We start from the raw sequence: 18,442 nt of genomic DNA on the forward strand, positions 1-18,442 counted from the left end.
CACACTCGAGCATTGTTATCATTAGGTAACCGAGGCACACCATGTTCTGGAGGTGCGCCGTCTTCCTCTGTAAACAGATAAAAGGTTTGGTTCTTGGCCCGACCACACTTGTCTCTTTGATCTCTGAGCGTAAACACACATACCAAAAGGCCCGCAAGCCACGTTATCTCAACCCCGAGCAAATAAATGCAGCGATAGCAAGGCGGGCTGGTGGCCAGAAAACCCGTGTAATCTTTTTGGCCGTCCGACTCCTTGCTTATTCTGACTCTCTGGCTGTTGTCACAAGCCGGATCGCCTGAGCCTAGTTAAACAGAGAGGACAATGTAATCGTGCCGCCGTGTGCCGCTGAAAAGGCTGGCGCTGCTTTTCCAGGTGGTATAAAGCATTGTTTTCTTTAACGCAGACTATTCCAAAAAGTATGTTTAAGGTGAAGCCTCGTGTCCTATGGTGGTTCATTGCCTTTTGCATTTTAAAATTGAACTCTGTGGGCTGGATCAGAGGAGGTGTCTTGTACTCTGCACATGGGAGCCAATGAGGGACGAATTCCAGCTCAGTCCTTATTGGAAATTCCAGCATGAAGTTGAATTTGTTGATGCTTCTGTTGCCCATGCAGATAATTCTTTTACCGTAGAGGCAGGGGAAGACCAGACGTTATGCCAAGGCCTTCCAAACCAACTAATGGCAGCTTTCCATTTAATACCAGAAGTTCAGTCCCTCCTATCATGCAATGAAACAAGACGAGGATTACTTATCTGTGCCACTAGCTGTGCCTAGCTTTCTGGGCACATTGGATACTCATGCTTGCCCTCCCTGACGTGCACATCAAGAGACATTGGAAAGCTTCTTTTTAAAAATCTTATGTTTCCCATGTATGTGCTGAAGCACAGGCAAGAAGGATGGAGTATCCAGGATCAAAGCCTCGCCTGTCCTCCATGCTGGGCGAGAATTTAAGGCAAGTGGTAGACATATTTGCTTAACCATTTTAGCCAAGCTGGGAAAGGAAAACCCGTACTAAGAGCACTATGGCTGATTCCCACTCTTGCATCTCCACATGAAGTCAAGAAGAACTCTGCTCTTCTTACTGGCACCCAAGTTAGAGCTTATTGGTTTGGCCTTATGCTGCCAAGGTACTCTAGACGTCTTGGCCATGCAACCTCAGCTTTTGAAGGGATGTGCTGGGCTCATCTTCAAGTATGGATTATCCCTATAAGAACAATCAAATGGAACAGTCCACATCCACTCCTGACTTCCTCCCAACTTTGACGATGGGGACGAAAAAGATACCAGAGCGCAACTGTAGGAGGCAATTCTCCAACCTATGTCTACTCCATCTTCTCCAGTTCCAGGTTCCAGAGGACCTCTGTAAGTCTTATCTCGTTCAACAGAAGTCAGCAATAAACTTGCTGTGGTAGATGTCAATGCAAAACTCTGGCTATGGAACCTTGTGCTGGCCTTTTCAGGTGCACTGTAAAGGGCCAAGAAGAACTTTCCTGGGGAGCCTTATGGGAAGTCTGTGAGGCTGGATTTCAGCTACCAATTGACCTGCTAATACAGTAATTTTATTCTAAGCAACAGACCAAACACTCCCAATCGCTTGCACCAACCCTAATGCCTTGGGTGGTGCTGGTAATATATGGCTTGGCAGTTCCCGCACCACGAGCATCTGCATGACCAACATTTCAATCTCCCCTGGCCTTATCCTGCAGCCCTTAGACCATCTCTTCTTCCCTTTGGTATCCCCTTTCTTGTAATTGACATGGGAATAAAACTTTAAACGACAGTTTCTAAATGTACTCTGTGTTGTGGAACTCGATAGGTCTGTGATTGCCGAGGGTATCTTTTCACTGATCTTTAACGGAAAAGGTGATGCTATAATAAGCAGAGCTGTCTGGGTGCGCAGAAGCACTGCCCTCTTCGGTAATGTGGAAAAAGCCTAGGGAAATCTGAGCCATATTCCTGGTAGTTTGATGCACGCGCATCTTCTGGATTTCAAATTGGAAGCGCCGACACCCCAAAATACCTCTTGCGGTGGCGAACTGAACTTCTGCACCAAGTGTTTCAGATACCGGGCCCAGGTTGACTTGTCAACAAATAGCATCCCTTGCTAAGCAAACACATTGAGCACAATATCGTATGTGCTACTGAAAAAGGAAGGACTCTTTTCATCATCATGAACCCTGTGGATTTACATTTGAAAGGGACTCCAGAATATCGTGCCATGAAGACCACCATTCCCACCTCCTCCAGTCTGATGAAGAATACTGTAATGAAGGCGGACATATAACTTTCCATATAACTTTTGTTTAAAATGGACCGTTCTTGTATGAAAACTACTTCTTTGGTCCAGGAGCAGGTTCTATGGCTGCTGAATCCTGGGCCTTTTGTTAGCCTAGGAGAGAGATAACTAGGTTCCCATTTTGAGAAGCCTTTGCTAAACAGCTACCTGTGAAACAGCTAAAGCTTGACATTATTGGAAATCTCAAAGGCTAGGGACAGTAGAGTCTAGTTGTTTAGACTGTACGTTTTTCAGGGCAGTAACCTTTTTGCTGGTCCCTTGCCCCGATCTTGTACACAGATAGCATGCAGAAGGTCCTCTTTATTCCAGGTAGAGGAAAGAAAGAGTTACGCTTCAAATCCTGGGCACGGGTGCCAGTCAGTATTGACCATACTGAATTAGATGAACTCGGTGTGAAGCAGTTTCTTCCATTCCTCTTGTGTAAAGTGCAGCACTTCTGATACGTTCCAGTTTTATTCCAGTCAAATTGAACATGTCCTTTAGAAGCCGTGTGCTTCGAGTCTGTGCCATCGGATGAAATCTCACAGGTGCGTTTGGGTTAGGAGTTTTGCCGCCCCAGATTCTGAGCCCTGCCTGGGTTTGTGTAGGCTCTCTCTAAGTAAACTGACCCTTTGGTCGCTCTGTTATCGGAAGCTGATGTCCCCGGAGCGATTAACAAATCTGAGCGGGGGATGAAATTCCATGCTTTGTGCTGTTCGCGCTCCTTGGGTTTGCTCCTGAATGTAGGACCCGTATTTCCATTTCAGCCCTGGCAAGTTGGTATCAGTTTTGATGCAAAAATACTTAGCAAAATTAGGGAAATGGTGATTTTTTAAAAAACGTATATCATGGGAGAATGAAGAAAAGAGTCAAATTGGTGGAGGTCTCTCCAGATGATGTTGGGATTTAGCTCTCATCATCCCTTAATACTGGCTCTTACGTTTGGGCTGCTGGGAGGCGCTGTTCCACCTTCCTGGAGAGCCACAACTATCCAACCCCTGCTGCCTTCCCTAACTAGGATGACTATTACTGAGAGAGTGATCAGAGTTGCAAAAGGGAAAAGACTATGGAAAGAGTAGCTGATCAAGGAGATGTTTGATTTGTTAAACAAGATGCTACAGGTAACTTGACCATGTGTTCCCATGTGTAATATTGAGATATCTTGAAGATCGGACCCAAGTCTGAACATAAAATCCATTGCTGTTTCGTATATACTTTATACATATATACCTGAAGGTAATTTTAGACATAAATGTTTAGTGTATAAAACAACGTTCGTGTGCACCGAGCCATCAGAAAGCAAAGTTGCCACTGTCTCCAGCCACCTGTTTTGGATTTTGGAGTAATTCGAATGAGAGAGACTCGACCTGTCTTGCTATGCATCAGTCTTAAAATGCCATTGTTTCTTGAAGAGCCGAGCAAGGATTGAGCATGGCTGAAGCCGCACCCTTGAGCTTAGAATCGAAAAGACACAACAAGCAAAAGGAGAAAGTACAGAGAAAGGAAAGGAAGGAAGAGCAGGTACAGGCACCAAAGCCCCCTTTTCCTACAGTGACTTCAATGCAACTGAGTTAGATTAGTTTCATATCGTTGTGACATAATTGAGATCACCGTTGAATCCCTTGTTTGGCTTGGAAAGCCTATACTTGGTTGGGAAAATAGTAAACCCATAGCTGTAGACTGGGAGGAAAGAAAATGGGGCTGAAACATCCACGGAAGTGGAAACAGTGAGCAGAAACAGCTTCGAAGGTTGTAGGCTAAGCATACTTCTGTGCTGGAAAAGCGTTTCCTACCTGGAGATCAGAACTGGAGAACGTTCAGCACGATTCCTACAATATTCTAACTAGAAAAGAAACTGCAAGGAAGCCAACCAACTGGCCTGAGTAAGTGTTACTTGGCCTGAGACGTGGGAAGCCTTCCATCTTGAAGCATGCCCAGGATCCTTCGTAAACCCAGTGACCGAAGAGTGCTCAGACTAGTGGGACACTCTGTACGTGAGCAGCAGCGCAACCCGGGCTGTTAAACACCAACAGGAGTTGGAGAGCAGCAACGGTTGGATTAATCGAATCCTTGCAAAAGGTTTACAGCCAAGAGCACCACCTTCGACACTTCTTTGCAAACACCTTTTTTTTGGGGTCAGTATATATTGGTTTGGCTCTGGGAAAGTTCCTTCGCCTCAACTGCTACCAGATGCTGAATGGTGGCTGAGCTTCAAGGGAGGCTTCCAAAAGAAATACCAAATTGGTCTTGTCAGAGGTGGCTGCTCGGCGCCGAAGAAGCGCTTTCCTTGCGCATGCAAACTAGAGTTCCTCTAAAGCCGTATGTAGAACATCCAGGGATTGATTCAGGGAGCTGGGGATGTTTAGCCTGGAGAAGAGAAGGTTAAGAGGTGATATGATAGCCCTGTTTAAATATTTGAAGGGATGTCATATTGAGGAGGGAGCAAGCTTGTTTTCTGCTGCTCCAGAGATTAGGACCCAGAGCAGTGGATGCAATCTACAGGAAAAGAGATTCCACCTCGACATTAGGAAGGACTTCCTGAGAGTAAGGGCTGTCCGACAGTGGAATAAACTCCCTCAGAGTTTGAAGACCCTCCTTGGAGGTCTTCAAACGGAGGCTGGATGGCCATCGGTCGGGGATGCTTTGATTTGGATTTCCTGCATGGCAGGGGGTTGGACTGGATGGCCCTTGCAGTCTCTTCCAACTCTACTATTCTATGATTCTATTCGTATTAGGATAGGGGAATTATTATTATTATTATTATTATTATTATTATAACAGCAACCATTTCTATCCCACTTTTCTCCCAAAATTGGAACTAGAGGCAACTTACAATTGGAAAAACAGTACAATTTTGTAAAATTCTGCTTTCTTCCCAAAATTGTTCTCAAAGACCGATGGATGAGACAAGCCTTGGAAGAACTACAGGAGAAACGTAGGGCGGGAAAATGCAAAAATAAGGGTTGCAGTTGAAAATTAAGGTGACAAAAATAATAATCGGAGATGATTTACATAAGTGGGTGATGAAGATACTGAAAGACTTCCTTGGACATTAATCCAAGTGGAGACTCCTGTCAAGAGGTCCAAAGAAGACGAAGACTTGGAAAGGCAGCCGTGAAGGAACTAGATAAGATCCTCAAGTGTAAAGACATATCCTTAAATACCAAATTCAGAATCATCCAGGCCGTAGTATTTCTGATATCTGCACATGGTTGTGAAAGCTGGACAGTGAAGAAAGCTGACTGGATGAGAATCAACACATCTGAAATGTTGGGCTGGAGGAGACTTGTGCAGATGCTAAAAAGACAAATCAAAGCATCTTAAGAGAAATCAACCCTGAGCTCTCACTAGAAGCCAAGATGACTAAACCGAGACTTTGGACATATCATGAGACAGGATTTGAAAAGATGATGATGTTGGGTAGAGTGTAAGGCATAGAAAAAAATTATATTACAGGTGGATCGATCCATTCAAGGAAGCCACAACTGCCTTGAGTTTGCAAGGCCTAAGCAGGGCAGTTGATACGTGGAGATCTTAATGGTGAACCTTTTAGAGGCCGAGTGCCCAACCTGCAACCCAAAACCCACTTATTTATTGCAAAGTGCCATGTCCTTCTGGCCTTCTAGTAACAAACTCTGGCAAACTTTGTGCTGGGGCAATGGCACATGTGCCCACAGAGAGGGCTCTGAGTGCCACCTCTGGCATGCGTGCCATAGGTTTGCCATCACTGTCTTAGTGGTTTCTCATTCGCAGGCCAAAGTTGACTTGATGGCAACTAACAGCAACAACAAGAAAGACAACAATCCTTAAAGATCCTCCTGCTTGGCTGAAGAGATGACATGCTCTCAAAGTCCAGCAAATAACAGGACTCCTGCCTATACAATGAAAAGTGGACCTTGGAAAAATGATCAACTGCAGATACGTTCCTGGCATGCTGACTTGGGATTCTGGGAATCAAAAAGTAACTTCTCTGAATTGTGCTTGTATCTTACCACTTGTGCAAATCTATTTTCTTGTTACCTCTAGATCTGCTTATTTGCCCAATGGGAGTCCCAGTTGTTTCACCCCCCCCCCCCCGCCCATTATATTTCATATAATGGTTAATTCGGTTCCATTCAGTCCGGTTGGGAAGCTGCATCGCTCCCAGGAATCTCAGCTCTGTGTTGTATCTGAAAGCCTCCCACCCCGGGGAAGGGGGAAAAAAAGACGGGGAGTATTAATGTAAATATGTGGGGACATAAAGAGCCCTGATGGATCTTTACTCTCCAAACATAACCTCACAATTAACAACAAATGCAGAGCGATGTTATAAATAAGTGGAACGCTTGGTACATTAGCCCACAGGATGGTCATAAATTGGAAAGCTTTAGCATAAACTTGAAAAAGCCACTAATGGGATCCTGCGCCGCTTGTTCGTGACATGAGCAGCCAAGAACGCGGGTATGATGTACACCCTCGGTGTGGCGGGTGACATGTGAGCATCCCAAACAACATGCGCACTCAGCACCACAAGCTTCTCTCCGTGGTACCCAAGGGCTTGTCTTCCTCCAAAAGCCTGGGTCTGCTGAGATTATACTTGTTACGGACACCACTTTAACTCTTTGGCGTTCTTTTCATGTTCGTCAAGTTGTTCCATCATACTCCTTGCTGCTCCGAGTTTGTTAAAGGTGTAGGTCCTCATTGTACATTCCTCCCACCCATTTAATGTGCCTGGGCCGGGCCAACTATTACGTTATGGCCTAAGGTGAAGTTGCTAAGGCAGCAGGAGGAAAGGTGTTGAAGATGAAAACTCTTTCCCCCATGATCTACTATCATGCGCTCTTTACGGTGGTAGAACTCAAAGACATAGCCGTGTTAGTCTGGAAAATCAGAACGCAAAGGGATCTTGTGGCACCTTTGAGACTCGCTGAAAGGAAGGTGTTGGTAGCATGAACTTTTGTAGACTTGAGCCTACTTCCTTGTGCATCTGAGAAGTAGGCGCAAGTCTACGAAAGCTCATGCTACCAACTTCTTTCTTTCAGTTAGTCTCAAAGGTGCTACAAGATCCCTTTGCGCTCTCTCCGCTAGCCTTCCTGCCTCCATTTGGAGTGGAGGATGCTCTCCCACTAACATTGTGTAAAGACTCAGCTGTTAATCCAGTTGTCTTCTGTATATAGAGCAGGAGACGGGATTAAATCCTATGCCTCAGGTTTTGACTGTGCCCTGACCCTGCAGAGGCGGACGGAAAACCATGTGGCTTTCAATGTGTATGGTGTGTGATTTCCAATGGACCTTGATGGCCTGGGCTGGGCCAACTATTTGGTCGTTGTATATTCATACAATCCTCTTGGGCAAGCCATACACTCAGCCTCAGGGGAAGGCAATGGCACACCTCACCTGAACAGATCTTGCCAAGAAAACTCAGTAGGTTTTGCTGTGAGTTGGAAACAACTTGAAAGCGCACAGCAACAAAGAAATGAAAAGGAAAGTAGTGAGGATTTATGTCAACAGTCCTATTCATCCTGCTCCAAGTAGAGCTATCTTGTTTGCTCCAGTGGCTATTCCTTTATAGTCACCTACACTTGGATACTCAAGATTTTCCTTCTCCTGACAGTAAATGGTGGGGATCTGTATATGCTTTCAACACTAGATGTATTTGCTGTTCTGTCTTTTAGTTTTGCTGTAACATAACCAAGGAAGTGGACGGATGGATGGATGGATGGATGGATAATGCTCTTGTTCTCCTTTTCCTAGATCAGGTGTGGGAAGCTTTGGTCTTCCAGATGTTTTGGCCTCCAGCTTAAAACATCTCCTTCCACCATGTCTAGTAGGAAGGCATGCAGAGGCTTGGGTCTAAACATCTGGAGGACTAAGAAGTGCCCCAACTCTGCCCTGAATATTGACCTCCTTGCCCCAAATCTGACAGTTTTGATTCTCTTGCATGACAAAATTGTCTTGAGTCACCAATAGGTGTTAAAACTATCGGGTTTTGTGGAAGATACTCTTTAAGAACGGCAGTTGTGGCTGTTTTTGGGTGGAACGATGGGATGGGATGTGAGCTGTTAGCATCCCATCTGTTGACATATTTTGGTGAGTGCTTGTCTTTGTCTTCCAGGCAAAATCTTGCCGCAGGTCCCATGTTTAAAAAATCTCTTTTTATTTTAAAGGCTTTAGATATGGGTACTTACAGGTCAGCAGATCCTCGCCGCTTTTGTCTGGAATATTTTGAAGTACATTTCTGGAATACTTTGTCAAGATTTGATGGTTGGCCTCTTCCAACATTGAGTGCCCACGGTATTGTGAAAGCCAACCTTGTCGAAAGCTGTGCCGAGTTTCATTTTAAGCCGTATGCCTTTTCATAATATAATGAAAGCTAATCCTTCCTTTCGTCCTGGGTGTTTTTGTTTGCCGCGTTCAAACCCCATTCACTTAGGATGAGTTTATCTAGAAATATTTTCATTCACTGGTTGCTCCTTAGGACTTTTCTTTGGGGAAATCACTTGAGTCCATGCTACTTGAAGTGGTTTTGTCTGTTTTGAAAGAAGAGGAATGTGATTTCCACCTCAGACATTGTCAAAGAGCTAAAGCCTTCCTTGCTTTAGCTTTGAGACCCACATAAGAGGTCATTATATAAGCGAGGGACTCTTGGCTTTGATGGGAATGTTTCTGCGGAAAAACCAACCTAGCATTCAACTGTTCAAGGAGCCCCATTCTGCTGAATCTGACCAGTGATGGTTCTCACCCATTACAGTCTCAGCCATGGTTGGCAACATCCGTCTTGCCTTCTCTGTTAGAGCCTTTGATGCTGTCATTCCCAAGTGGCATGCCATGCCAAAAATTGTTAGTGGGCCATGTGAAGGAAAGCAACATTAACATTGTCATCCCAAACACGTTTAGCCAGAGTTGCCAGATCTCCACGCTCGAGTCTCCAGTTTTCATGAATCATCTCCAGGCTGGAGATGCAGGTCCAAATTCCCCAGTTTTGGGGGGATCATCTCCAGGCAAGAGGAAAGGGCTGTCTGCAAATCTCCAGGGCAGCAGCCTCTAGAGCAGCAGCTTGGTACAGCTGGCAAGGCTTCCAGAGACTTTCCTGGTAGTCTGTGCATTAAGTTAGCCTCCTCCTTTCCCTCCCATTTGTGGTGGTGCCAGGATTTATCCTCCACTCTGCTCTGCATCCATCTTCTGCCTAGAAGCAAGGGTTGGACTGGATGGCCCTTGCAGTCTCTTCCAACTCTATGGCCTGTTACAGACTGCCAAAATAAAGCTGCTTCGAGTCTCTTTGGAGGTATGCTGTTTAAATGATGCATGGGCCCTAAGAGTCCGGAAGTCGTGCGAAAGCCACACTCCATTCCTAAGCACTGGAGTGCAACTTTGGTGCAGCTTCCAGATTCTTAGGGTGCATGCATCATTTAAACAGCATACCTCCAAAGAGACCCGAAGCAGCTTTATTTTGGCAGTCTGTAACAGGTCTATGATTCTAAGTGGAATGAACTAAATGCTTTGATTCTTTGTCTCTAAGTGAGAAAGAATAATCCCCTCATTTCAAGTTGTATTGAGAACAGTTCCATTGGTTAAGGATTTCTCTCTTAACTTCCAAACAGGTACACATTTTACGTTTCTATTTGAACATGCATTGTGTTAGGCACTTAATGCACAACATTTAATGACACCATCAGGGCGTTCCCTAGGTCTCAGGTTTTGGCCCAGGGCCTGGGATGATCCTAAATGGGCATCCCTACACTTAGCAAGGTGAAAAGCACCGTTGAAACAAAACAGGATTCACTTCCAAGCATCCGTACATAGAGCTATGATGTGAATCAGGAGTGAAGAGCCTGAGAAGCTCCATCTGGAGTGGGACTATACCTCCCATAATTTCTGACCTTCATGCTTGCTAGAGTTGAGTCCAGTCTGTGGGAAACCACCAGGTTCTCCACCTTTACTGCAGATGAGTAATAAAGATTCTTGTGAAACCAGAGCGCCCATTTGTAGAGGAGGGTGCCCATTTTGTCTTGGCCTAGCTGGTTCCTTGGTATGGTTCCACTGCCTTTGAGCCTGCCATCTACTACCTTTCAGGATGTCTATCGGTAAGATTGGTCCTTCTTGCAAAAATCAGCGCTCAAGATGGCTTAAATTTGGCCTCCATCCTCAGGCTTCCTTCATGCAAGGCCATGCGCCGTTGCCAAGTGCAATATGTTTCTCATTTACAGGCTATACGTTTAAAGTGTGCCCCGAGAGTTTTAGGAGCAATGTCTGCAATTATTGAATCTTTCATAATTTCTTTGGTGGTGTGGCAGGGCTTCAGAGCCTGTCATCCCGACTCACTTCTTTGGCTTGGCCAAACCGTCTTGGCCTCACTTCTTCTAAAGAGAAGTGTCCTGGTTTTGCCTCTGTCAGGGAAGTTGGAAGCGCTCTTCTCCTAAATGACCCTCTATGGAAAAACCAGGACGGCTGGCGACGTGGTGAAGGCTGTCCTTGTTGCTTGCTTCTAGGTTGGGTTTTCTCTAGTCAAACAGCAGTAAGGAAGCTCCCTTCATGCAGTTTCAGCCCATTGATCCATCTCAGTATTGTCCACATAGACGTCCATTGACTTTCCGTGTTTCAAACAGCAGGCTTTGCCAACCAAAACCTCCCTCCAGGGATTCAACCTGAGACTTTCTGCATTCAAGACATGTTCTCTGCCACTGGAGAGCAAGTTACGGTTTCACAGACTAGATCCTTGGCGAGGACTAGCCTTCCCAAGCACTTGGTTCTCCATAAATTGCAATTTTTATGTTCTTGCATTGAGAAGAAAAGTTCAGAGTTCTACCTCCTTAAGGCCTCCTCTTAAAAATTTAAAAGCCGACCACATCCAAAACCTTGGCACGAATCGATCCTTTTTGCCGACGATTATTTACCTCTCGTTTCTCATGTTTTCCCAGAATGAAAAACGAGCAAGCGGCTAATACGCATCTTGCCTGCCGTAAAAACCAGCGCGAGAGGCCAAATCCAATTAAAAAATTACACCAGGCTCCTGTGGTTTTTTGTGGCAATCTTTTTTTCCCCTTCTTCCCGAGTCGCAACTTTGCTTTATTGAGCGGTGCCCTTGCTTGCGCCGGGAAATATTTGGAGTAGTTCTCAAGATGCCGAGCTGCTTGATGCAGTATTAAAATTCCCAGCAAAATTCTTGGCTTTGTATTTAACGGGAAGATCAAACTTTCGACCCCAGAGTTTGAGCCGTCGCTTTTGACCCACTTCTGCGCCTGCTGCTTTGTATTAATAAATTATCTCTTCTATTTTGCATGCGTCCGGAGCACTGAAGCTCTGCTTTCCTTCAACCCTTGCCATCCTCCTCTGGCTTATGAGATTGATTATGAGCAAGGATTGCCTCCACATATGTCTTCCATATCTTCCATGAGGACTGGCACCTGTACTATGTTCTGTTCTTAGGAAGTTGAATTCTAAGCCCTTGGTATCCACTGGGATTTGGTTCCAGGACCCCTGTGGGTACCAAAATCAATGGATGCTCAAGTCCCATTATGTTGTTGTTGTGTATCTTCAAGTCATTTTCAATTTATGGAGACCCTAACGCGACCTTATCATTGAGTTCTCTTCGCAGTTTTCTTCAGAGAGGGTGTGCCATGCACATCCTCTGAGGCCCAAAGTCACCCAGTGGGTTTGCATGGCCAATCAGTGATTCGAACCCTGGTCTCCAAAGTCATAGTCCAACACACAACACATTACACTACACTGGACATACTTAGTGGCTGCTCCCAGACTTTACAATCCCTAGGCAGACTATGGCTGCATCCGCACTGTGTAAATAATTTTGGTTGGCACCCTTTTAACTGCCGTGCCTCAGTGTTGTGGACTTCTGGGACTTGTAGTTTGTTGCGGCACCAGAGCTCTCTGACAGTTCCCATAATCCCATAAGACATGGTAAAATATTAGGTTTAGGCAGTCTGTCAAAATGGGAGCTGGAGGAGTTGATTGACAGATCAAATGAACTGTCCTCCATGTTTTGATTCCTTCTTTGGAGCCAATTTCTCAATGCTCATTGAAAGTTCTTAACTGTTTGCCTTCTCCCTTCCCTCATCCTCTGCCACAGGTACAAGACATCTCCTTCAGCCATGACTGCCGCTGGGTGGTGGTCAGCACCCTCCGAGGGACGTCCCACGTCTTCCCCATCAACCCCTATGGAGGGCAGCCCTGCGTCCGTACGCACATGTCGCCCCGGGTTGTGAACCGCATGAGCCGCTTCCAGAAGAGCGCGGGGCTGGAGGAGATAGAGCAGGAACTGACAACCAAGCAAGGCGGCCGTTGTAGTCCTGTCCCTGGACTGTCCAGCAGTCCGTCTGGTTCACCTCTGCATGGTAAGAACGTCTTTAAAAGGTCATCTATAGCTGAAAAGGATTGGCCACTGCAACACTTTTTGGTATGATGGGCCACCCCAAAGCTGGGCAGCATTCACAGTAGAGGTGGGAGCTGTCTGGCTTGCCAGGGGGACCTTGTTGCACCTTTAAGACTAACTGAAAGAAAGAAGTTGGCAGCGTGAGCTTTTGTAGGCTTCAGTCTACTTCCTCAGATGTATTTCTAAATACTTTGGGAAGCGCACATATTTCCAAATGCATCTGAGGAAGTAGGCTGAAGTCTATGAAATCTCATGCTACCAACGTCTTTATTTTCAGTTAGTCTCAAGGATGCTACGTGAGTCCTTTGCATACTGATTTTCCTTTGCATTGTACCTGTGTGACTTGCAGTTTGCATACAGTTGGCCTGAGTCCCCTACTCCCTCCCAATGTCCTCAGACAGCCCCATGCCAAAAATCATTTTTAGCCTAAAATGGCTAGTCAAAATCTACAAGCCTCTAACCAGCAGAACTGACCATTTAAATCCTTTTAGGGGGAGCTCTCATGCCTGTTTTTGGCCCGAAATAGTACAGGGTGGTCATTTCTGGTTTAAAAAGCATGAGTGGGGCATCCTATTGAGGTGAGGAAAGTTTACCGTCAGCAGTTCCTCATTACTTTTTTATGGTGTTACAAGGTTTCATTGCTTTTTCTCTCCATGCACCACCCCACTCTTGCACAAACACACGCACAATGCAGAAAGGGCTCCCAGTGAGCACCACTGGGCCCACAGTCTTTGGATAGCTGGTTGACACTGAGGTCTAGATGCATGAGATAGACCATGGTCCGCAATGCTGTAGTAAGAGAATAGGTACTGGGATATGGGGGTGATGATGTAAAGTTTCAACCCAGATTTTACTTTGTGAGCCTCCCATGGTCCACGCTCTGGGCTGCGTTTTAGGTGGTCACCCGACAGTTGGACTGTCTGCCAGTGCAATGTTCCCTGGACATCCTGAAGACAAATATTTATTGTTTTGTGAGGATATGTCAAAGCTAGCTCAAGATGAAAGATGAACTCAAAGGAAAGAATGGGTTGGTCATTTCTCTTTTTGTTTGTTTTTGTGTTCTTTGGTCTCTCCCACAGTTTTGTGGTGGAAGAACATTCCCATGTAACCTTGGTCCAGTTGGGCAACTGTTTTGCTGTTCCTAAATTGTATTAAGAGCCGGCTTTGAATGCTCAGTCATTGGCCATGCTCCCTCATAGAATCATAGAATCATAGAGTTGGAAGAGACCGCAAGGGCCATCCAGTCCAACCCCCTGCCATGCAGGAAATCCAGATCAAAGCATCCCCAACAGATGGCCATCCAGCCTCCGTTTGAAGACCTCCAAGGAGGGAGACTCCACTACACTCCGAGAGAGTTTGTTCCACTGTCGAACAGACCTCACTGTCAGGAAGTTCCTCCTAATGTTGAGGTGGAATCTCTTTACCTGCAGCTTGCATCCATTGCTCCGGGTCCTAGTCTCTGGAGCAGCAGAAAACAAGCTTGCTCCCTCCTCATCTTTGCAAGGTGGCCAATTAGATCCCTTACCACCCGGCTTCTCTTGAGCTGTAGCTTCCTCCTTGCATTACAATACAGCCGTCTGGTGTGACATGCTTGGAACAGACACCAGATTGCTGTAAACCATTATTATAACACATCCAATCATTTTTAACTACTGACATCATATAGAGAACAGGAAGGAACGATCAACGTCTGTAGCTTTCATCCCTTGAGTGTCTGTTTTTTGTCAAGGGGGAACTACAGTAAGTTGTCACCTTTATAGGTTTTCCAAACACGTTTGAAGCTTTTTCTTCCTAAACAGAGGTAAGCGTTTGATACTCAAGAAGCGTCTGAGAGGTTTCATTTGGTTTTGATTAGCATAACCTAGAAGATTTCAGGGATGGGTTGATTGATACTTTGGAACCAGTCGAAACCTTGAAGGAAGAAGGGTTGGAATTGCAAACGCAGCTTTCAAAAGTAATACGTCAGACTAGAATACATGGAGTTATCCTGGTCAGGAGAGCTGGAAAGAGGATTTGGTTTCTTCAAAGCTCTGAATCCTATTCACCTCCAAATACATGTCATGCCATTTAGTTACACAGATCCCTGTTTTTATCTTTTCTCGCACTGGGCTAAGATAGCACCCCAGATTTTTCACCTGCATATACAACAACTTTTGTCGCCATCACTATCACAAATGGTCACAGTCCATATTAGAAGTGGCACATTATAAAAGGGTTTCTGGTTCTTAGAGGGCCTGTGCTCAGACCTATATAGACCATTCCATCCAATATTCAAATGGCAAACGATATAAAAATGTAGGATCGCTTTTATAATGGGAAAACATTCCCTGCCTCGTTTTTTTCTTTGGTCACAAGGTGAGCAAACCGATGTTAGCATCTTTGTAGGGTTTTATTGAGGGATGCCTAAAATTGGCAAAGGCAAGGTGGATCATTCTTGGTGCCCTGGACATTGCTCTGAAGGTCAGCTTTGTTCTTTAGGAAACTCGCTGTCTTCCCAGACCTTGTAACTATGAATGTATTGGGCGGCAGATGTGGGACCAAAGCTATTTAGCCGTGAGGGCTCTGCAGAACATCAAGGTTCAGAGGATGCCAAGGACAAACAAGGGAAGGTCTTCATACTCATCTCCAGCTTGGAAGCAAGATCCTGGATGATATGGCCTCCATGATCCAGAGTTCAATGCGGCCTGATTGTCTGATCTTACATTCTTATTACACGTAATAGCAGTAGAAATTCCACATTGGGGAGATATGTGCCTCAAAATACCAGTCACCGATAGTGATGGTGGTGATGGTGGTGAGTCAAGAATGGGACGCAAAGGATGGCTACTATCTTCCTGCTCTGCATCTGATCATCACAGCTTTAAACCAGATGCTGGGTGAGATGAACTTTTCATTTGATCCAGCAAAGCCCTCAGTCTTATCTTCACATCAGCTGTTGCTTTTCTGATAGTACTGGGCTTCTTTTAGTGTTTGTGGTCCTCTTGAAAGGTTCCCTTACCATTACCACCATCATCCCTTACAAATCTGAGACCCTGAGAACCTTGTCTGTAGAGCATTGCCAACATGTACAGTCCATGTGACTCTCCTCCCCCGGATATCTTTTTATCTCTCAAGTGCATTAGGTAGAGCGGAGAAACAAATCTATTTATGGGTTTATGCTGGACCCATCTCTAAATTGTTTACTTGTGCAATATAAACCTTTTTAATTGGGGCGGGGAGACATCCTACAATGAGTGCATGAAGGAGTGAATCACTTCTGGCACTGTCCGCATTTCGCCTTCTGAACAGGAAGGATGGGAAATGGTTAACATGCATCTGATAAAGAGAGCATTTCCTTTGCACCTGCCAGGGCCAACGTGGGTTGGTTCTGTTGTTATCGGGGCTCTTTTCTCCCTTGAATCAATCCCTTCTATAAGCTTGCCGGGTCTGTTTCGTCGGCGACCTTAGCAACACGTTGGCGTCCTTCTAGGGGTTTCTGCTTCGACGGGAACAATGCCGTGGTACCCCTGGGTTGCTTAGATGGAAAGAGCAAAATTAGATGTTCCCCGTCTACATTGTCGGCATGCAATGTTTTCATTTTTCATTTTATTTAGAGCTTCAAGGTGAGAATGCACACTTTTGTGGTTTGTCCCACTAAAACACGGATGAGGTATTCTTTTTACATTAGACCTGCCATTACCGTCCCTAAATGCAGATGCAGTCCTATCACATTCCGCTCCCCGATGCTCCGTTTGCTTCTAATTTATCGTATTAGTTTTCGCCCCCATTCTGACAATTGCCTTGAGAGCTTTCAATTGCGGCGGTGGAGGGGGGGGATGACACATCGATTGCCCCAAATCCACAAGACCGATACCTTTATTGGGCCAGCTCCAATTGCCCAAATATATGAGATCAGTTTTTATATGTGTGATGCCACTGAAGTGCTGCTCTTGGCTCTCCGTCCAAATCAGAGGCTGACTTCATTTTCATTTCAATTAACTCCATCCACCTCAAACTGTTTCTTTTAAAAGAGAGGGTCTTATAATTAATCGTTTCAATAAACGGAGCGAAATATGTACGGATTAAGCAAAGCATCAGTCGTAGGTTCAGATAACGTAAATGAATGCGTCGCAATTAAATGACATTTAAAGAGAATTCAAAACAAAACCCGCAAACCCATTAACTGTGAGAGAAAGAAAATCCACAAGGTTAGCGAAGTTCAGGGGGTCACCGTAAATCCACCGAGATCATTAGGCTCCACAAGGTTTAGTATAATCCACCAGGGTTGTAGTGATCCATAGGGAGAGTATTGTAATCCATTAAGCGAGGATTTCTGCCTCATAAAAAACAAAGCAAAACACCTCCAGCTTGTTCTGGTCGGTCGGTCTGTCTCTTTCACTCTCCCTCATCTTCAAATCTCACCTCGCCCAACAGTCCGGATTCCCATTTCCCAAAGCCACATGGGTTAAAAGAAAGAGAGGATGTTCATAGGAATTATCACTAGCCTTCCATATATTTCCATTGTTTGTTAACTGTTATTTCTTAGGTAGACTGGTATCCCACATCTCTTCCAGTTGAGCTCAGGGTAGCGCATGTGGCTTTCTTTCCCCCCGCATTTTATCCTCACAGCAACCCAGTCAAATAGATGGGGCTGAGAGCGGGAGGCCGCCCGCGGCCACACTGCAGATACTGCTTTAACGTCTGTGGCTTAGTGCGATGGGATTTGTAGTTTGTTGTGGCCCCAGAGCGCTCTGACAGAGAAGGCTAACTATGGCCTGTTACAGACTGCCAAAATAAAGCTGCTTCGGGTCTCTTTGGAGGTATGCTATTTAAATGACGCATGGGTCCTAAGAGTCCAGAGGTTGCGCCAAAGCCACACTCCATTCCTAAGCACTGGAGGGCAGCTTTGGTGCAGCTTCGTGATTCTTCGGATGCATGCGTCATTTAAACAGCATACCTCCAAAGAGACCCGAAGCAGCTTTATTTTGGCAGTCTGTAACAGGCCTATTTTACAAAACTACACATTTCAGGATGCCAGCGCATGGAGCCACGGCAGTCAAAGCGGCCTCAAACTGCATTAACTATTGCAGAAGGATAATGGACAGATTCTCTCACGTCTGAATTGCTAATATGGAGAGGCACGCAAACTACAAATCGCATGTAACACTCGACACTTCGACGGCCGAGCAAATTTGTTTTGAAAGAAGAAAGGAGGAAAAACAATTGCTTAGGGGCTTGGATGGGAAGCTGGCTTTTTGTGTGTGTGTGAATAAAAGTGGCCAGCTAAGGACACTTTGAAAAAGAAGTGTTTTTTCCACTAGAACATGTAGTTTGGCTCTTAATAAAAAAAAAAGCATGCTTTACGTTTCAGCATCCTGCCAAATTGCAGCAGAATATAGTTTGACTCGCAAAGCTTCCCTTTAAGGGAAGGAAGAAATGCCTTCAGCCTTTCACCCTGTGTGTTTGTGTGCAAAGGAGAGAGAAAGAAAGTGGGAGAGTATGTGTTGCATTGGGAGAATCTGAGGACAGAATCCAGAGGTTTTGATAAATATACAAATCTCCAAATGCCTGCAATGTTTCTCTGTCACCGTGCCCGGTTTCCCATCCTTTCCCTCGCAGGATTCTTATGGGAAAGCACGTTTGAAAGTCACGGCGGCTCCCCTTTCCCTCCCTGAGAAACAGATTGGCTTCCTTTAAGTAACACTCACTTAAGAAACCACCTTTTTAGATCACAGCAGACCTAAAATAGCCCTTGCGAAAAGGAGCTGGAGCAGAACGTGAAGCCCTGGAGGGCAGTTCCTTTCCAAATTGCATTTCGCATC

At 45.4% G+C, this 18,442-nt stretch overlaps 1 protein-coding gene across 4 annotated transcripts in view; it reads left to right on the forward strand.

Moving 5' to 3' along the window:
- Positions 1-18,442, forward strand: part of LOC149301464 (BCAS3 microtubule associated cell migration factor) — a 375,467-nt gene that overhangs the window by 107,884 nt on the left and 249,141 nt on the right. For all 4 annotated transcript variants that reach the window (XM_089484409.1, XM_089484407.1, XM_089484408.1 and 1 more), the window contains one exon: positions 12,339-12,603. In XM_089484409.1, the coding sequence (XP_089340535.1) occupies positions 12,339-12,603 (265 nt within the window). The remainder of the gene's footprint in view (positions 1-12,338; positions 12,604-18,442) is intronic.

Source organism: Sceloporus occidentalis, unplaced genomic scaffold, assembly GCF_023333645.1.
Source record: "Sceloporus occidentalis isolate IW3139 unplaced genomic scaffold, rSceOcc1.0.p SCAF_21, whole genome shotgun sequence".
NCBI classification, from domain to species: Eukaryota; Metazoa; Chordata; class Lepidosauria; order Squamata; family Phrynosomatidae; genus Sceloporus; species Sceloporus occidentalis.